Here is a 20,190-nt window from a genome sequence, read left to right on the forward strand (position 1 = left end):
CTTGGCTGCTGTCTGGGGCGAAACCACCACAATTTCCAACAGAAAGCTCTGAGATGGGTATCACACATTAGACCTGTCTGGCACGCGGATGCAGAATAGAAAAGCTGCAGCAGCACAGCACTGGAAACACATCTAATTAAATAGATTTTATACATTTTATTATGAAAAGCAATATGCTGGAACCATGTGTATAATGGAAGGGTGAGCCATATTTTACTTGTGCTTAGCATGTGGAACAGACAGTATGCCTGAGTTTTAAAAAGCTCACCATTTTTTGGTTGTTTTGGGGTAGGGGTTTTGCAACGTGTCGGTTCACACTGTGTGGAACGCATCATCACTTTATCAGGCAACCTCAGTGCCGTTCTTCGACTGCTGGGAGATCTTGACATCAGGTAAGGAACCAAAGCGCAGGTGACAAGAAAGAAACAACCGGCGATGACAGAAAACTGACCCTTGGAAACCGGTTTAAGGGTTCGCTGTTTGAAGCTACTTAGCATTATTTGTGAGGAGGACAGAAATAATATATCGGAAATGAAAAGACCTGGAGTTAAATTCTACATATTACCGCACAGAGCATTTATCAAGGGATTCATGGGGACGACCTCTGGACCTCAGCATGCCGATGTGCCTGAGGAAGTGCGAGGGCGGATGGGGACGAGCCTGGCCTGGAAGGAGCAGTAAGGCGAGGCAGCAGCCGGGCCAGCGGGATTCCGGAGCGTCTCCCAGTGGAACTGTAGAAATGACGAGGAAACACTACCACCGTCTGGCAGCAGGCCGCTGATCCCAGACACACCGGGCTGAGCTCAGCCATGGCTGCCCACGGAGAGAACGCCCAGCCCCGCGCTCCCCCCGCAGCGTGCCGGCCGCCGGCAGGCACGGCAGCACCGCAGGGCAGGGCAGGGCAGGGCAGGGCAGGGCAGGGCAGGGCAGGGCAGGTGCGTGAGCCGGGGGGAAGCCCCGCGGCAGCGCGGCCCCTCCAGCCCCGCCGAACGGGAAGCTCCCGGGCCCGGGGAAGCGGGGCGCGGGCGGCAGCGCGCGTGCGCCGCCAGGAGGCGGCCGGGCCCGGCCCCCGCGGCGGCGCTGACGGACGGGGCGAGTCCGCCCCTCCCCGGCCCGGCCTCCCTCTCGCTCGCCGTCCCCGGGGAACGGATGGATGGGTGCAAGACTAGGTAGGTAGGTAGGTAGGTAGGTGGGTGGGTGGGTGTCCTTCCTCAGCGGGGAGGGGTGCGCCCCCGCCCGGGCCGAGCTAGCGGAGGAGCCGGGCCGGGCGGAAGGGCAGGCTGGAGTCCCCGCTGCAGGCTGGAGTCCCCGCTGCAGGCTGCTGTCCCCGCTGCAGGCTGCTGTCCCCGCTGCAGGCTGGAGTCCCCGCTGCAGGCTGGAGTCCCCGCTGCAGGCTGCTGTCCCCGCTGCAGGCTGGTGTCTCCGCTGCAGGCTGGAGTCCCCGCTGCAGGCTGGTGTCCCCGCTGCAGGCTGGAGTCCCCGCTGCAGGCTGGAGTCCCCGCTGCAGGCTGCTGTCCCCGCTGCAGGCTGGAGTCCCCGCTGCAGGCTGGTGTCCCCGCTGCAGGCTGCTGTCCCCGCTGCAGGCTGGAGTCCCCGCTGCAGGCTGCTGTCCCCGCTGCAGGCTGGGTGCTCGGCCGTCGCGGCCGGGCCTCCAGCCCCAGGGGTACCTCGGGGGAGGTGCGGAGGCCCCTCGATCCCCTTTCTGCAAGGCCCAGGTTGTGTCACACAGGGGGCCGTGGCGCCTCCCGCACTGACGCCTTCCCATAGCCCCTGCCATTCTCCATCGCCCTCGGGGGCTCGGCTTGCCCGGCTTTAGTCGCGGAATTTTTGGAAGAGGTCATCATAATGATGCGAGGCTCTTCTCGGTGGTGCCAAGCAGTAGGACAGGAGGCCTCGGGCAGAACCCGATGCCCAGGAAGTTTCACCTGACCACGAGAAAGAGCTTTTTTTACTGTGCAGTGACAGCACTGGAACAGATTGTCCAGGGAGAGTGTGGAGTCTCCCTCAGTGGAGATACTCAGGAGCTGGATACTCCTGTGCAAGGTGTCCTAGGATAACCCTGCTTGAGCAAGGAGGTTGGACCACATTGCCCTAACACCAAGGTTGTGGGTTTGATCCCCGTTATTGGCCATTCGCTTGAGTGTTGCACTCATTGTCCTTGTGGCTCCCTTCCAACTCAGAAGATTCTCTGATTCTGTGACCCACTGCGGTCCTTTCCAACTTCACCCATGCTGTGATTCTGTGATGTCCATGATGAGCCACTATCAAAAGTGGCTCCTTTTGCAGAGCTTTTTTTTTTTTTATTCATGAACTTTATTCTTGCACAGTAATAATTCAAATAAAAAACGTTTACATAAACCCAGGCAAACATTTTTTCACATTCTGGCTGGCACTTTGTGGGTCCCACACTCCAAGACCCTATTAATGCAGATAATTATCTAAAATTATGCTTAAGGAACCAAACTGTTTCTTGGCACTCCAGAATCACTGAAACATGAAAATCCTTCACCAGGAGATAAATTGTAGTAGATTATTATATTTTAACAATCATGCTTATTTTGCTTATTTCTCTTTAGAATGCTTTTAATGGAAAGAAAATTATTCCTATGTTGTGGGTTTTTTATTTCATGAGTAGCAATGGCATTGCACGTGGAAGTGTCTCATACTTTGTAAGCAAACAGTTGTGCAGTAAGTCTTTCCAAATGGTCCTAGTATAATTATTTTTACAGGTACTTGGTAGTGTTTTTGGGGTTTTTTTGAGCAGTTTAAGCATTTTTTCTGTGGAATGTTGCAGTGAGCAGTACCCACACTCATCTGTCACCTTTTGTTCCTCTCTGTACTGCCACATCTGTTTTTGTCTGGTACACTGAACTTGACTGGGGATTGATCTGTCTGAAAAAGTCCTCTCTAAATAGAAGGGTGTTTTTCCATCTGCATGAGCTCTCTGGTGAAGTTCTTGTTAAAATGTCTGCAGTGAGCAGTTAGGAGGATGCAGAGCAGGGACTTGGAAGGGGGAAGAAACAGCTGGCTGGTCTCTGTGGTGGCATAAGCTGCTCTCTCAAATGTGAAACTCAGCCTTAGTTCTAGAGGTTGTGTATGTCACACACACACCCCCTTTGCTTTTTCTCATTTCCCTGAAACTGTGTATTCCAAACAAAGGAATGCATGCTTACAGATGTGCCTAATTACCTTTCTGCTCAGTTCTGTCCTTGCTCTACTTGAGCTGGAAAAATATATATATTATATATATATATATGTATGTGTGTGTGTGAATGTATATTATGGGAAACGTGACATTTGGATTGAAACAATGAGATTTTACCTAAAGTATTTCTATATGGCAGAAGTATAGAATTATGGCTTCTTTTGTCGAGGTAGGAAATGCATTTCCAGGTGTAATTGAGATGCTGGTTGCAGCAACTGTGCACTGCTGCACCGCTCACACTTCCCTGTTTATTCACTGGCCTTGTGTAACCTGAGCAGCTGCAGTAATTGCTGGTGGTTTTGCACACTGGTATAACAGCAGTCAGTTGTGGCTTGAGAGAGGGCATGTTGAAATGGCTGTTCATTTTTGTTGCTTCTTTTTTCTCCTTAGGTAATTCTAGAAGCTATGGATATACTCTTCAGAATAAGAGGAGGCTTGGATCTTGCATTTCAGCTTGCAACTACTGATGGTGTGTCTATAAGACTAATTGATTTCTTAATACTGATTAAGAAACTTTTATTAAGAAACTATTTATTATATTTATTTTCTTGGCATTTTACCAGGTGTTAAGTGCTTCTTCACAAGCTTGTAAACATTATTCTTTACCTCCATAAATTTTCTGACACTCTTTTTCCATCCTATGTTTTTTGTTTTAATTGGAAATAAACTTTACATGGACATTTCTAACTAACTTTATTTGCATATACTTCTTACTTGTGGATATGTTATTGGGATCACTTTGCAGCTTGAAGCTGAATTTGACTCTGAAATTCTAAGCAAACAGAGAATAACTTTAAGGCAATGGATTTTGTTATAATTGGACTGTGTTATTAGTACAATTTTGAGACTTTGGTCCAATCTTTCCAGAGAAATAGAGAAGGGGAACAAGCACTCAGCTGAATTTATGGAGGATTGGCTACTGCAATTCCCTGTGATAGCAAGGGACTAGTCCATAAAGCATTAAGGGGCTGCTGTAGTCCCCCATTGTTACAGTAAAGTGACATTCTCCTCAGAAGGCCTGCTCAAGGCTCTCAGGGGCCATTGAGCTGTCATAGGGCAGGATGGGGAAGGAGGCTGTTTTTAGCTCTGCTCTTGGTCATTCTGCATTTTAAAGGGACGTGTCTCTAGCAGAAGCACTGAATTCCATCTAGTGAACCTTGATAAGGAACTTGGGCTTATTTGAGTTTGTGATGTTGAATAGATTGATCTAATCCAAAACAGCATTTTGTGAGTTGCATCCTCAGAGAAGGGTTATTTATTTGACTTTGTCTATGGTGTCGTGAAGTGTAACCATAGTGAAGCAGAGTGGTGGTTGAATTGTACAAGTGCATGGTGTTCACACCTGTGGGTAAATATGGCACACTGTTCCTTTTGAAGGGCAGTAAGCTTTTTCTTTTGGAGCAATTTTCCTTTGACTTTTCTAATAATGTAATTTTTACAGATTTCTAGTACAAAAATTATCTAATAGTGACCAAATTTAAGTTAATACATCAGAGACATGCATAGTCTTTGATAGCTTGTTAGTTCTGTATTCAAAGTAATGTTTTTTAAGCCTCACAGTAAGGAAAAAAATGTGGCTAATGTGCCAGTTACTCTATCATATCCAACAGTGTCATATCCATTATTGGTTCAGGTTGTAAGGTGTGGGTAAAACACCTTACAAGTTCTGAAAGGCAACTGTACATACCAGCAATAAAGTTTCGGGCAAACCAGACTGTGGCTTGCATGTTTATGTTGGCCAAAATTTGGTCCTCAGCTGGAATGTAGGCCCTGCTTTTCCAAAGATTTAGTTTGGTTTTGGCTTGTATTTCTGAACAGTGATATGAGGTCAGAAACGTGTGAGTGATTCAAATTGAGTATTTTCAGGATTTTTTCAAAAGCCTAAATATACATAAAAGTTTGTACATTGAAGTTTGTTTGCAGCCGTAGGCTTGGTTAAGACTTATTAGATGTGGTAAGTAGTAGAATATTCTTCTGTAAGTTTGACAGCATCTGAGAGAAACAGTACATCTTAGTTCAGGGAGCTGAGGGTGAATGTTTGAGACAGACCTGCAAAGTGAAATCTTACCTCAGTTTTGTTTACCCAGTCATTTTTCTGATCATAACAGCACTTGCATTTTTATTCCAAGTCAAAAAAATGTTATTAAATTTGTGCCCAACAGCTACAAAAAATGGTCAGGGAATTTTCTAGGCTAATTATATCCTTACTGTGTTTCAGAGGCATCAACAAAAAAGGCATTAGGATATGTTTTCAGTGATCTTGAAAACAAACTGTCCTCAGAGGTTCTTGTATTCAGAATTTGCCACAGTTCAGTGTATGTGTGGCCCAACAATGGTATGACCACAGTTCCAGAGCTGACTGATGAGTCTGCATGTAAGGAGATAAGACGATTTATACAGTAAGTATATTTAAAAACTGGGGGGGGATGGTTAACAGATTAATTTCATCTTACAGAAATTTCTCTTTCTGTTGATAATTCAGATTTGATCAAGATGATGAGACCAAACGAAAGCTTGGCAAAAAAAAGGATAAAAAGTTACAGGATATGGTACGTTCCTAACCTATAAGAAAAATTATGATTTAAACATTTTTAGTCTTGCCCTCCCTAGGCTTTTCTGTACACACTCAGGCATTTACATGACTTTAAAGAATGCTTTTAAAGTCATTGAGACTCAACATGAATGCAGAAATCAACCTATGGTAGATCAGTACATAGAAGTTTGTCTTTAACATTATCGGCTTTTTTCTAACCCAAGTATCTCATTAATGAGTTTGATACCAAATACCTGCAATCTCACTTTTGCCTTCTTGGTTCATGTGTAGTTGGAGATGTAACATTGGTGTCTTTATTCTCTGCAGCAGCCGATAATCAATGTAGACCTCATGTTGGAAATGACATCTTCATTAGCTGCTATGGCTCCAGTCATTGAAAGGGAAAAGAAAGAACACCACTACATAAATATGACATTACCAGTTGATGTTGTTGTATCTGTTTCTCCAGAAGAGCCATGGGGAAAGTAAGTGTTATCCTGAACTTGCAATTTTTCAGCTTCATTTCTACTTTTTCTTGAAACAATGAAGTAAAATTATATCATTCACCAGTTTAATGAAAAGTGTATAGTATTTTTGTGATGGAATTTTAACTGTGTGAATAATAAAAGCTCATGTAGACAGCTGTTAACTTCAGTAATCTTGAGACATGATCCTTTTGCTGTCTATAAAAAATTCAGTTTATCAATGTCTGACAGATTTGATAACTCATAACCATTGCTTAGCAAAGAATTGAGAAAGTAAGGAAAATGTTCTCAAACTTTTTGTATGTGAAGTGTATAAAAGTGAGAGTTGGGCTGTATTTGATGAGTCTTTGTAATCTCAGCCCTACATTTGGGGGTGCAGCTGGGTAGGTACAGATGGAAAACATTTGAGTCTGCCTATGTATTTTTTCCTTGCATTTTTTCCATAGGATTTCACTCTGAACGACACTAAATGGAGTGGATAAAATGCAAAAAAAAGAAAACATTTAGTCATATATTTAATTTTCATTTTGGCAAATGCTCGTACTGATGGTGTTTCTGATATGAGAGCAAGGTAGCCGCATTTGGGAAGACTGAATCACTAGGGACTCGTTTCTGTGTGCAGGCAAGCTTTGAGTAAGGCACAGTTGGGCTCTGCCTTTTCCTGTGGGAGCAGAAGCATTGAAGTAGTGCAGTCATCTGACCAGGTCAAACATGCATTTAGGTATTGTATAATGCACAGCTGTGAGAAAAAGTTATTCACAATCACTGCTCTACTTTTGAAATATTCTCCCTTGTACTTTGCAGGGTACAAAATCTCCTAGTGAAAGCAATTCATGGGCAATTAACTGACATGGAAAGATGTATCATGAAATATGTGAAAGGAACATCAATTGTGGTACCAGAACAGTTTCATTTCATGTTACCAGGAAAAAGTCACCTTGTAACAGTCTCATATCCTACGGGTATTTCAGATGATCAGTTGGAAAGTTACAGAAAGGTAAAGCTAACAAACAGGACCGGATCTTTTATTTTTAATTACTGTAATTGAAGCAGTGTTAAGGCTTTCTATTTAGTCAACGTAGAATAAATACTAGCAGATACTGCTGTATTTTAGATTCATTTTTATTATAACCAAAGCAGTATAGTGATTGTGGAAACTTGATTTATTAGAAGTTATTTTGTAGAATGTGCCAGATCCCATTTTTGTGAGGGAATAACAGAAACTTTAAAAGTACATAAAATTTGGTTAATAATTATTTTCTCTAAATTATACTTCCAGTACAGTATTCTTTGAATTTCTCCTTTTTTTTTTTATTCTTCTGTGGTAGAACATCAGTTTACTTTTGGTGTGTTACTACACTCAGCTTTTAACACATGTCCTGAAAGGGTTAGTACTGGGGGTTTTGTTTGGTTTGGTTTCTTTCTTGGGGTTTTGTGGTGTTGTGGAGTTTTTGTCTGTTTGGAGGAGGCTGCTTTTTGTAGCTCACAGTTCACCAGGCTTAGCTAGTTTTTGGCTTGTTTTTGCCTTTGGGTTGGTACATCTAGAAAAAAGAATATGGATGACATTGAAGAATGTTGAGATGTGGCAGTCCTTTCAAATTGAGACTGGTATCAGTCTAGGTCACACAATTTCAGGTACTGAGAGCAGGGAAAGAATATTCTGCAGCTTAGAGGTGGAGAAGCTGAGGGGACTTTTTCTGTGTGATGCATTACTGGGTAGATAAAACCCAGTCTAGCCTTGTGTTTGCAGAGGCCTCAGGCACTGGTGGCACTGCCTGTGTTTCCTGCTCTGTGTCTGCAGTTCACTCTAACCCACTGATAGGAAGTGTTACTGCAGCTCCTGTAGCTGGGTTCAGTGCTGGGTCATCTGCCTAAAATGTATTACCTGTGCTCTACACATTATCCTACATGATCTCATCATGCCTTTCACTCTTAAGCTCTGTGAAATAAGACAATTTATCTCTTTAAATGTGACTGCTGTGTGGCAAACAGAGCTTAAGAGATTTTAAATAGACTGAATCTGCTTGAACCATAAGCCAGATATCTTTACTTTGTCTCAGTATGTGTTATTTGTATGCTCCAATATCAGTTAAGATTATAATTTGGTGTGTGTATCTACATTACTGTGTAGATAAAACTGTAATCCTTTTCTGTTATGGTGTAGATTGTCATGCTTTCATAACAAACCTGTTACTCATGGTATTTTCAGTGGGGCCCCAGCAGCAGGTGTTATGTAACAGGACTGCATAAAGTACTGGGCTCTTTAGATGGGAGGTAAGCCTGCATGAGCTTCCCTGGAGAGATGAGGTCTAATAGTAAACATACCTGCTGAATGTTTGATTAAGCCTATTTTAATAATTTGCTAAACTGTGCTATTAAAATTATATTTTTATTGCTGCTTACAATGTGGTCTTTCTTTTAATCCAAAATTTGAATTGTGTTTCTTATTTTTATTTGAACTTGCATGTAGGAATTGCATGGGTTATACAATCTGCCTTGTGACAGACCATATTTCAAGAGAGCAAATGCTTATCATTTTCCAGATGAACCATATAAAGATGGATATCTCAGAAATCCACATTTACATCTTAGTTCACCTGGCATGGAGTCTGGTATGGTAAGTTTAAATTGAAACATTTTGCAGAAAGTACCTTTTTATTTTGAGATTTTTTTTTTAATTTGAAATAATTAATTTAGATAGTCGTTGATGTGCAGATAAGAAAGTGAAATAATTAGCTTGACCTTTTAAGCAAAAGGGCTCCTCTGCACAAAATGGCATTGCTTTAATTTGTTGTATTTGTCCCAAAGAAATTGGATTTTCTTGGGAAAAAAATGTCCATGTTTTTAGCATGTATTCTAAAAAGTTTCTCAGAACCAGGACAAGAAACTAAAACTATGAACAGAGTTTAGGAGACAAAATGAGGTGGAGTTAATCATACGTGAATAACGACCCTTTGAATCTTCCAAAGATTTGCAGTCCCCAACTGAAGCTTTACAGTGCAAGTGCCAGGTGATATGACTTCTCTGAAAACTGATGCACGTGTGACCAGATGCCTGTGTGTTCTCCCCTCCTGTGCAGGTTTATTTAGTACAAGGTGTATACAGTTACCACCACTATATGCAGGACCGCATCGATGACAGTGGCTGGGGCTGTGCCTATCGGTCTTTGCAGACAATCTGCTCTTGGTTCAAGCACCAAGGCTACGTGGATAGACCTATACCAACACACAAGGAAATTCAACAGGTACAGAACATTTAAGGAGTATATTTTATGCATATTTGTCTAGAAAGGTTTGTGTAGGTTATTTTTTAAATATCAAATTAGTACATTTTAGAAGATATTTTTTGTCCCTTAAATTGGACTAGTGTTTCTAAATTGTTTGTGTTGGGTGACACTATCTGTACAAATAAGATACATTAAAATAATATTTAAAATGTTTCCTTGGATTAATGTTCTATTAGGAGCTGTGATATGACATTTTCAATGTTTTTGTCAAATGAAAAGAACAAAGAACCCAATGTGTCATGCTAAAATCAGTTTTAAAACTGGCTGTCATATTCAGTGACAGCTGTATTAGTTCCCAGATGCTACACAGGAATTTACTGACAACTTTTGCAACTTTCCCTTTGACAGTAGTGCACTTTTCCTGATTTTTGAACTCTCTTTCACCTCTTTCTCTATTTCAAATTTAAATGCATACCTGAATATGTTCATTTTTGTTAACAGCATTGAATTAAAACTGTAGGCTTGTAGCTAATACCCATACTTGGGTATGCCTGTCAAGGAATACTGCAGTTACCTTCTGTCTTCTAAATATAATTATTCATGTTACAGTTTTTTACTGAACATTTTTAGTAAAGTTTAATTCGTTCAATGAAAAAACAATTATTATATGTAGCAGGGATGTGAACACTAAAGGGAAAACCACATTTCCTGAACATTTCTCAATCCACACCTGAATGCTATTGAAATCTGTGCATTCCTGTAGCATATTTAAGCATCTAAATGAGGGCAGTAGCCCCTAGAAAACCTTTGGGCTTTGTGTCCTGAGCAGAAAAGGTCCCTCACCAGTGCTGAATGTGACATATAAGCCTCAGAATGAGGAAGAGGTTAAAGTAAACCATAACCTTTGACATGGATCAGTAGCCTCTTCCTCAGAGCACTATTTTATGGATCCTTTCCTGAGTGCTTTGAATAGAAATCCAAGCTTTTCAGTCTGTGAAGTGGCTTCTGCAGTGTACAAATGATGCACTCTATTATTAAAGAGCTCAGTGGTCCCCCTCCCAGCCTGTAGACCTGGGATTTAGTCTCTGCTCATGGACACATTTCTACATTACTGCTCAAAGGGACATTTCCAAAACAGAGCCGCAGTGAACGAATTCAACATTCATTGATCTGCTTTTAAACAGCTAGGTTCAAAACACATGCCTATATATATAAAGTAACTTTGTTCACACAAAATGGTGAACAAAGCATTCCCTACTATATGTTGTTGATATTTGGGTTTCTTCCTCATTTTGATTTTGGGAAGGCACTGGTAGATGCTGGAGACAAGCCTGCAGCATTTGTTGGGTCCCGGCAATGGATTGGTTCGATTGAGGTACAGCTTGTTTTGAATCAGCTTTTCGGAATAACATCCAAAATATTATTTGTCAGGTAAGAATCACTGCCTGTTTAGTAGCTTGGTAATTGCTAAAAAGGCTGAATGCCTTAAAATGCAAATCATGATCACAGTACATGGGAGAAGAGATATAATTAAAAAAGAGGTATAATTAACCCATTATTCCTAACTTTAGTTGTGCTGAGTGCTTACAGGTGAAGGTGGTGTTAAATTTCTTGGAAGCATGGGGTTCCAGTTTCCATTTGCTACAAATTGCTTAATAATATGTAAATTGCCCAGTTTTATAAAGCTATGGTCAAATGCTTCCAGAAGAAATGTAGCTCCTATTGGGTTTGCTTAATCTATAAATTGCTTCATGATATGCAAACTGATACGGAATTCAGCCTATTCCTTTGCACCACAATTTTTGATGCAGGCACACAGTCTGATATCCAGAGAGAACTGAATGTACACTGACATACAGATTATTACTGCAGCCACAGACCTAACTTGTGAGTTTAGGATTAAGGAAAATTGTTGAAAAGTCTGGAAAATAATGTTCCCCTTTTTGCATTTGTGTGACAAATAAAGCAAGGAATTTGTTTCCATTCTGACAATTTGATGCTCTCATACACAATGAAGGACCCTACGAAGATATTTGGGACAAAAAGAATAGTCTTTAGCATTTATCAGAAGAAAAACTACCATATTTTTTATCATTTAGGAAGCACTAAGCAGACTAATAAAACCCTGAACATTTAATAAATACAATTGTGAAATTAAGAACATACACTAACAGTATGTATGAAAATACAAACCAAAATACTTTTCATGTGTTATGTTTATTTAGAGTAAATTCACACTGCAGATATTCTAAAAGAGCATAATGATGAGGATTCTTAATGGTAGGAAAATAGTTCAGGTCTTCAATATTTTAATCTTTTTTTTTGTTCCAGAGCTTGTACTTGCAGATGATCCACCTATTATTTATAGCAGCTATGACAGGCCCTGCCAGTAGGAAGATTTTTATTCCTGCATATGAGAATACAGAATACACTCCTTTCTGAACTGGGTAGAATTGCTCATAGTGCTGCTACAAGGGAGCACCAGTTTTTCTCAGTGTTACGAGAAACCATCACTACCATGCCGGGAAGAAGAAACAATCATGCAGCTTTCTCAGCTGGTTGCTGGTAGTGGATAGCATTTTTGTCTTGGGCTTATTTCCAGCTAGCACCTCTAATTCTTTATGGAAATAAGACTTCACAGCTGCACCAGCAACACCAGTACCGGACCCATTGTAATAAATGCACCATTTCCCAGTTTTGTATTCTGTCTGCATTTAATCCATTCTCTCTAATTGGGAATTAGGCACACAGACTTTCACTGGGTTTTACAAAGATTAGCCACTATTAAAGAAATAGAAAGACAAGATACTAAAAATGTCTGTATTAGTTTCCTTGCCTAGCAAATAGACGTTGTGTTAGAAAATGTTTTTCAGATTTTCTCAGGAAGTTTGCACAGGAATAATCCAAGTGACTTTCTAATCAGTTATCTATGCAGTGATCAAGTATCATGGATAATTAGGAGAAGTAAGCCTAGTGAGAATGACAAATCTCTTGTTGTTTTTCTTACCTAGCCAGGGTTCTGAACTAGCATTGCAGGGAAGAGAGCTTGCTAATCATTTCAAGACTGAGGGAACTCCGATTATGATTGGTAAGTGCTTGAATATTGAAGAATGCTAATAAAAGTGTATGGCCTCCCTGTGCTGAATTTCATTTCAATTACAACCCATTCAATTTACTGTACAAGAATTAATCAAAACTGTAGATTAATTAAAAATTATGGTTTTCCCAAGGTAGCCTCAAAAATGATACAGTTTAGTCTGGTTGATATCTTTTTATTTCGTATTTCTTTCAAGCTCAGTATTAAACATAGTAACAAAAGTCAGTCTAAAGGGTGTTTTATAAATTCCTATTAAGTTGGAACTTGAGCTGACTTCCATTCTCTACAGGAGCAGAAGTTCATAGAGTTCCCCAAAACTTCCCCTCAGAGAAGAATACTGTTTATCTGGCTTGGAAGAGAAGGGTATTATCCAAATTTGCTTTAAGACCAGTTTTAATAATCTGAAATATTGGTATGATAAGAAGTGCCATTTGTAAAAATACTGTGACATTAATTGAATTATTTTTTCCATGCTGTGTTTTAGGAAATTAGTAATATTGATATTATTATTTTCAACTTTAAAAACGTTAATTAAAGCAATTTTCAGTCTGTATTTGTCATTCCATAATGCAGTGTAACTTTCTCAAAACAGAGGTCCATTCTTCTCGCCAGAAGTCCAGACTTTAGTATGGTGATGGTTTAGATTAGATATTAGGAAGAAATGTTTCCCTTTGAGACACCAGAACAGCTGCCCAGAGAAGCTGTGGATGCCCCAAGACCAGTAGGATGGCCCAAGGCTCAAGGCCAGGTTCAATGGAGCTTTGAGCACCTGGTCTAGTGGGAGGTGACCTAGGGGGATTGGAACTAGGTGATACTTCAAGTCCCTTACATGCCAAACCATGCTGTGATTCTATTAAATATTCTTGGCCTTTTGGCAGCTTTTTTTGTCTGAATTTCAAGAATGTAGAATCCTATATTGAAAAATCTTTCAGTCTGTAACTTACCCTTCCCTGTAATGCTCTCTTGTAGGTTGGTTTAATTTTTGTTGTCATTGGAGGGCTGGAGGTGGGCTTTTTGAGGGTGGGGGTTGGGGATTGTTTTTGCTTGTATTCTTCCAGGGATTTTGCAATCCCTATGTGCTGTGTGGAGTTATTACTACAATATCACGGGGAAGTAAAGTATGGCATGTTATCCGAAAGAAACATGCAAGAGTTGACCTGTGCCCATCTCATCAAAATACCCCCTTTTCCTGTTTGCAGGCTGGGGAAAAGGAAATCCGAATTTTCTATTCTGCCCCTAATATTCATCGATGTAACATAGTAGAAAACAGCAGATAGACCTCATCCAGGAATTCTGATTTCTCTTCTAATTTCAGTCCTTTTACAACCATGAAATTTTGCAGATTTCTTTCCTACAGTTAGGTTTCTTTAAAGAAAAAGTGTAAAAGGGATGTTTGAAATATTCTTGACATCATCTGGTAGAAGTGCTGAGGATTTAACCTGCCTTGCTGACTTGGAAGAAGTTTGGAAAATACATTCTCTACTTAGTTACTACAACTAAACTTTCTTAGATGTAGTAAAGATACATTGTTTAATAATGTGAAGAATCTTAAGTTAGACACTTTCAGAATCATCTTGATACAAGCTATTCCGTTAATAGAAAGTGTTGATGTACTTTTATTTAACCCTTGCACATTAAATCAATCCCAATGAAAAAAAAAATCAGCAATCTGTGTTTCTCCTATTTTAGGTGGAGGTGTTTTGGCTCACACGATATTAGGAGTGGCTTGGAATGAGACTACAGGGCACATTAAATACTTGATTCTAGACCCACATTACACTGGAGCAGAAGACCTGCATGTTATTTTGGAAAAGGTGAGGCTTAATGCACATAGACACTCACACATTTCTGTATATACATGTATTTTGGCATTAACCAAATCATGTCCAGCCAAATACGATGTGGCCATTTTATGGCTTCTCCATTCCTTATGGAAGAAGCACTGACCCCAGTTCACCTGCATACTACACTATGCTAAGTATTGTCAGTTTCTGCAACTTCGTGTCTTTGGAGATATATCAGATGAGAAACTACATCAAGCTATTATACTATAAAGCAGTGTTCTTTATTTTATATGAATTCACCCATCTCCCCTTTTACTCAGGAGTATATACGATAAATGTGTTTTGTATTTTGAATAAAACAGAAAATTCTGTCCAGGCTGTAAGATGCTCTAAATGAAACAGAGAAGATAACTTACTTTAAATGTTAAAAGTTACTTTAAAAATCCAGCACTAACCACTCTCATATCAGGCCTTTAACAATGATCAGAGGGTAGGTACTGAATTGTTTTGAAAATGTGGAAAAACTACAAAGTGCTCAGGGGTATGTAATGTCATTTCACCATTTAAAACCAATGAAAGGGATGACACAGCACACTACAAACCAGCAAATACAGTGTCAGAAATGTAAATTCTTAAAGCAGCTGAATCATCCTGTAATGCTACGTAATCAATGTCTTTTCTGTTTTTATATTAAGTTGCAAATAGTAGCTTTTATTTCTAATGTTTGATACCCTTGTGTAGGCCTAACAAAAAAAACCAAATAAACAAAAAAATAAACCAACAAATAAAGCCAAACAAAAACCCACAAAAAAAAAACAACAAACAAAAAAAAAAGGAGCTGTTTTAGAAACATTTTACTGGCCTATAATGATCAAAGCTTGAAATGAACACAGGAAGAAACAATTTCCAAAGAATCTGTAGGATCAAAGGCTGTTACAGCTACTAGCTGTTAGAATGGTTCCGTGGTCCAGGAGGATAAAACAAATGCAGAACCCACTTTCCTCATCAAAAGTGTCTAGGGAGGAACTAAGGGAAACTGTGAGAAGGATGGCATTTCAGAATAACATTAGCCTCTCAGGAGCAGCAGAAGGTAGTGGGGAGGTGGGGATGGGGACAAGATCATACTTTCTAAGAATTAAGCTGGGGAGGGAGGAAGGGGGAGAGAGTCTTTTTGTAATGTGTTTTCCATTAATGTGTTTCCAGGCATGTAGAGAACTTTCTGAAAATTGTCTTTGCCTTCTGTAGACATTTGAAAATAACTCATACAGCTTAGATTAGTATGATTAGTAAAATAAGAATGGACTCAATAGTAGTAGATGGGAAAAACAGAATTCAAAGTAGATTTAAAAGCTTGCTTTTCCTTGCACAGGGCTGGTGTGGATGGAAGGGCCCGGAGTTTTGGAACAAGGACGCCTATTATAATCTGTGCCTACCTCAACGACCAAAGGCTATTTAAATTCACTCTTCCGCTGAAAGCGCTGAGACAGAACAGTAGCTGATCTAGATAAAACTGTCCTGTTATTTATCAAAATATGCTTTAAATCAATCAATACCCAGTTGAAATAGAAATTTTGGCTGAATTACTTAAATTAAGAAACTATTTTTTTTAAATGAAACCTCTAGAAATAAGTTACCTGCTTTGAACTGTATTCCTTACAAATGCATTTATTAGGCAACAAATACTCTGTACTTTCCCATAGCACAATTTTAGGTTTATATAGTATTTCCTCTTCTGCTAGAATCTTTTTAGATTAAATGTCCAATCTGTTTGTTTTATGGAATTTTGTGATGAAAAAAAGATAAACTGTCCTCTGTGTTTCAAGTTCCACTTAGCCAGCTGTCTCGTCCATTATGAATCTTTTCAAAGGCCTTGTTTGTTGCTGGTATTCTTGATGACACACTTCAGGAGTGGGAAAGGAATGGCTATATTTACTGAATTTTATTAATTTTGCTGTCATATTTACACAGAAAAAGCAAAAGAATTAATTTTCCTATGCTTATTTATTTATAGCTGAATGAATACAAGTATTCCAGGGGGGGAAAAATCCTCACAAAATTCTTCTGTAAGAAGTAACAATAAACAAGCTTTCCTCCTTCTCAGAAGGAGACAATGTCCCAGCACACACATCTGACTGCTCAGTGTATCATCCAGTCATGGTTCTTCAGACTTCAGATTCCCCTTATTTCATGTTGGGATTACAAGCTGTGTCTTCTGGCAACTAGGAGACAAGATCTGTCAAAGAAACTAAGTCTGTAGCTACTTGATCAGTAAGAGTACCCACGATTTTCATTTTTTCTGTGTTGAAGTAGCCTCATAAGTGGCATTCCACATGTACTGTCCATTTCAACAGAGACCCTAACCATAAGTACCTATGCAAGTTCATCCTTACTAGGAGGCTTCTAAATCTAACTGCTCTAACACACATTTGTTTTACTTAGATGCTAAAAATATTTTTTTGAATATTCTGAATTGTATTAAACCAACACTATTACACACCATCTGATCTTCTTCTCTTCCTGTTTACGGATCTGCTGGTTCCACTTTCTTGTTTCTGTGCAGTTGGATCCTCTCTCTGCAAGCCATGTCTGTCACTTAGCAAGTATCCAGACTGTCCTTTCAGTTTCATTGTCTGAGTGTGCTGAATTGTCCTGAGGAACTTGGCACATTCCAGAAAGCCATAATCCAGTGCAAGGTCGGCTGCTGTCTGTCCACTGTTGTTACATAAGCTGAAATACAGAATTAACAATAACCGATTAAACTGGAATAATGAGCAAGCACTGATTAAGTGGTAATTTAGGCAGGTGTTTAAAAATAAGTACTGAGAGTCAATATCAAGAAGGTTTGTCAAGGATAGCATAGGGCTTATACAGGGGGTTGGTATTAAATACAAAAAGGAATAATTATTTTAAAATAAATTTGTCATCAGACTATTAGTGGCTTTAGTATATCAGAAAGGCAAGAAGAGGGTGAGATTATGATTAGGAATATTCTCTCAGCAGTTATCACAGAGGTATATAGCTAAACAACAGTATGTGAGCATGTGGTTGGTGCTCCTTTGGTGTTTATGTCAATTTTTAATACTTCTATAGCTATAGTCATGCTATATTTACAGCCTCAGCATGTGTGTTCTGAGCAAGTTAAATGTACTCTGTGAAATGCACATCCTTTGATGCTCTTACTGAAGTTATTAAACACTGCTCAACTTACTCAATTTTAGCATCACCAGCAACAAGGAGAGCAAGACATTCCAAACTCCCAACTTTTGCTGCTTTATGTATCGGGGCTTCTCCAAGGCAATCCTAAAAACACAATTTATATATAACAGTCATTTGCAAGAAGAGGAGTAGGATAAAGCTGTCTTGTTCTCCAAAATGACTGTTTATGTACACCAGTCTGTTGTGAGCTCAGAGAGAGATTAAAGGAATATAGCTAGTAAAGTGTACTTGGTAAGGACCATTAAATGTCTAACGTATTCATCACCACAAAGCAGAAGTGCTGTCTCCTGCAGTAGCTAGTAAAGTGTACTTGGTAAGGACCATTAAATGTCTGATGTATTCATCACCACAAAGCAGAAGTGCTGTCTCCTGCAGTACTCATTGTTTAACCTTTGCCTTCTAAAAGATAACTTACAAAGAACACTCTCTGCACGGATTAACAGCATCCTTGGCACCACATAGGGATTGCTGTGACCGATAGCTTGCTACCAGCTCAGAGGTATAAGGAATTAAACTAAGCAACTCGAGTAAGAATCCTTACAATTACTTGAAGTAGGGGACAAACTTTTGGAGGAAAAATAAATACTCAGTTGTGTAACAGATTTAAGTTGTTTGGACATCTGCATGGAGCACTCTTAAGTGTGAAAATTAAATTATACATTGCAAGTGATGTTGCTAATGCAATATAGACAGGATTTCTGGTTCATGCTAGAAGATACTGTAGAATAAGCAACCCTAGATATCTCATGCAATACAACTGAGTATTAAAAAACCCTCTCTTAGATACAAAGTGTGTCAATAATAGTAAGTGGATTTACTGGCATGCCAGATTAGAAGTGGAAGGAATAAAATGTATGTGGTTTTTACCTGTTGGTTCAAATTTGCTCCTGTCTGCAGTTGCCAAAGTAGGAAAAAAGCTTCACCACCACGAGCAGCCAAGTGAGCTGGAGACTGACCAGAGGCATCTGAAGGTGCGTTCACACCGCTTCCCGTCTCAAACAGGTTGCTGAAACTATCGGACTGAAACGAGATTCAAAAGAAAAAAAGAAATGTTACTGCCAGCGTAAGACACGGCAGGTCTCAGAATACTGCATCACAGCAAAAAACATTCCCCTTGCAAATCATTGGACCTTCATGCTCCTTGAAGTTGCCTTTAAAATATTTTCTTTTTTAAAGAGCAGTGCAAGAAAGACTGGTTTGGCTTTTAATCTCGTAACCAGAAATACCGATCGACAGTGGCGGTGCCCCACCATGAACCCCGCAGCTCAAGGCAAACACCACCTCATTCCCTCCCGCAGCTGGGCTCTCGGTAAGACAGAACCACAGACAGACCCTCCCAAACCTCACCTCTGAACTGCAGTCCAGCATCAGCATCGCTTCCCCTCGCTGGGCGCGGGGCTGTCGGGGCTGTCGGGGCTGGGGGACCGAGGCGCGGCTCGGTCCGAGCCCGCCTCCCTGGCCGGCGGCGAGCGCCGCGCCCGCAGCCCCGCCCCGCCCCGCCGGCCGCACGTAGGCAGCGGCAGCCGCCGCCCAGGGCCCGCCCCGGCGGCACCGCGGGGCCGCGGCCGGGCCGGCCATGTGGCGCGGCGCCGCCCGGCACGTCCCGCACACACTCGCCAGCCGCGGCAGCGCCCTCCGGAGCCCCGGGCAGCCCGGCACCGGCCGCTGCACCGGCCGGGAGCGGGCGCCGCTGGAGGCCTCCGCCAGCCGGGAGCCACCGAGCCCTGAGCGCGGCCTGGCGTTCGCTCGCTCGGTTGTGCTGCTGCCAGGCGCAGCCGCCACAGTGGTTCTGCCAGCGGACCTTAAGGCTGGTTTGGGAGGGCTAGACCAAGGCAGACTCGGATCTAGAAAAGAAAACAATAATTAATTTAGATTTTTTTTCCCTAAAAAAAAGCTTAAGTCAATAAAAAGAAATCCGTACCATCATCCTGCCCAGGCTCTGCCACTAGGCCAGGGAGACTGGCCAGACGAGCCACGCTGTGAAACCCAGCTCTCGCCTTCAGCAAGTTCATCAGCAGCCAGAGGACTAGAACTGGCAGTGGTGGATCTGGGCACAACCTCTGTTACATCTTTGCTCAAAACACATTTGCAAAGACAAAGCTTTGATTATCACTTAGATGAGCTTGAAGTATGCTAGAGAGGGTGAGTGTCCAAGGTGCACAATTCTGTTCTGTTAGCATTATGGCATTTCCTTCTGTGTGAAATGCCTACATGTTTGTTATGGAAGTTCTCATAATCACTACCATCATTCAAAAAATGGAAAGTCACGTATTTAAAAGAAAATAACAATGGCATGGTTTTAATAAACAGAGACAGGGATAAAGAAGCCTAACAGTGTTCCTTTAGGGCATACATAGTTCTGAAATTAATTCACAAACATGATGAAATAACCTTCTGCTTCTTTGGGAAAGCTAATAGAAATTATTTTAGTGACATATGAGCGTACACAGTACAATTTTTAAAGTTGAAGAAATCCAGGTAGATAGGCTGTGATGAATTCAGCAGAATTGTTTCACTAAGTGACAGTTTTTTATATGGAAAGAAGTATGCTTGTGTAATTACAAAATGTTGTATTGGGTTTTTCCCTGAACAGCTAGCCAAGCTCATTCGTTTACAAATAAATAAAATTCCTACACTTCTAACT

The 20,190-nt window shown here is 40.8% G+C and overlaps 2 protein-coding genes across 5 annotated transcripts; one reads left to right on the forward strand and one right to left on the reverse strand.

Moving 5' to 3' along the window:
* Positions 1–1,073: 1,073 nt before the first annotated feature.
* UFSP2 (UFM1 specific peptidase 2) lies at positions 1,074–16,785 on the forward strand. Of its 4 annotated transcripts, none has more exons than XM_068186942.1 (12): positions 1,074–1,169; positions 3,596–3,674; positions 5,424–5,604; positions 5,688–5,754; positions 6,069–6,223; positions 7,028–7,220; positions 8,694–8,840; positions 9,303–9,467; positions 10,756–10,880; positions 12,461–12,537; positions 14,236–14,360; positions 15,700–16,785. In XM_068186942.1, the coding sequence occupies exons 2-12, from the start codon at positions 3,611–3,613 to the stop codon at positions 15,784–15,786; spliced, it is 1,386 nt and encodes a 461-aa protein (XP_068043043.1). In that variant the 5' UTR covers positions 1,074–1,169; positions 3,596–3,610; the 3' UTR covers positions 15,787–16,785. The 4 variants fall into 4 exon arrangements, with proteins under 4 accessions (XP_068043043.1, XP_068043039.1, XP_068043041.1 ...); XM_068186938.1 differs by having other exon boundaries at positions 1,076–1,169; positions 6,066–6,223; XM_068186940.1 differs by lacking the exon at positions 1,074–1,169 and adding an exon at positions 2,078–2,102 and having other exon boundaries at positions 6,066–6,223.
* ANKRD37 (ankyrin repeat domain 37) lies at positions 16,313–19,015 on the reverse strand. Its single transcript, XM_068186943.1, has 5 exons — positions 18,894–19,015; positions 18,414–18,566; positions 17,539–17,630; positions 16,828–17,057; positions 16,313–16,563 (listed from the first exon to the last, which is right to left on the reverse strand). The coding sequence occupies exons 1-5, from the start codon at positions 18,918–18,920 to the stop codon at positions 16,550–16,552; spliced, it is 516 nt and encodes a 171-aa protein (XP_068043044.1). The 5' UTR covers positions 18,921–19,015; the 3' UTR covers positions 16,313–16,549.
* Between the last annotated feature and the right edge of the window lie 1,175 nt (positions 19,016–20,190).

This window comes from Anomalospiza imberbis, chromosome 4 (assembly GCF_031753505.1).
Source record: "Anomalospiza imberbis isolate Cuckoo-Finch-1a 21T00152 chromosome 4, ASM3175350v1, whole genome shotgun sequence".
Taxonomy (NCBI): domain Eukaryota; kingdom Metazoa; phylum Chordata; class Aves; order Passeriformes; family Viduidae; genus Anomalospiza; species Anomalospiza imberbis.

Excerpts from the sequence above, each read along its gene's own strand:
- ANKRD37 (XM_068186943.1), bottom strand. The coding sequence starts at position 18,920 with ATGCTGATGCTGGACTGCAGTTCAGAG. Across the intron at positions 17,631-18,413 it reads GAGCAAATTTGAACCAACAG|GATTGCCTTGGAGAAGCCCC; the intron begins GTAAAAACCACA and ends TTGTGTTTTTAG. Across the intron at positions 17,058-17,538 it reads GCTGGTGATGCTAAAATTGA|CTTATGTAACAACAGTGGAC; the intron begins GTAAGTTGAGCA and ends TCTGTATTTCAG.
- UFSP2 (XM_068186938.1), top strand. The coding sequence starts at position 3,611 with ATGGATATACTCTTCAGAATAAGAGGAGGCTTGGATCTTGCATTTCAG. Across the intron at positions 6,224-7,027 it reads CCAGAAGAGCCATGGGGAAA|GGTACAAAATCTCCTAGTGA; the intron begins GTAAGTGTTATC and ends TGTACTTTGCAG. Across the intron at positions 10,881-12,460 it reads TCCAAAATATTATTTGTCAG|CCAGGGTTCTGAACTAGCAT; the intron begins GTAAGAATCACT and ends TTTCTTACCTAG.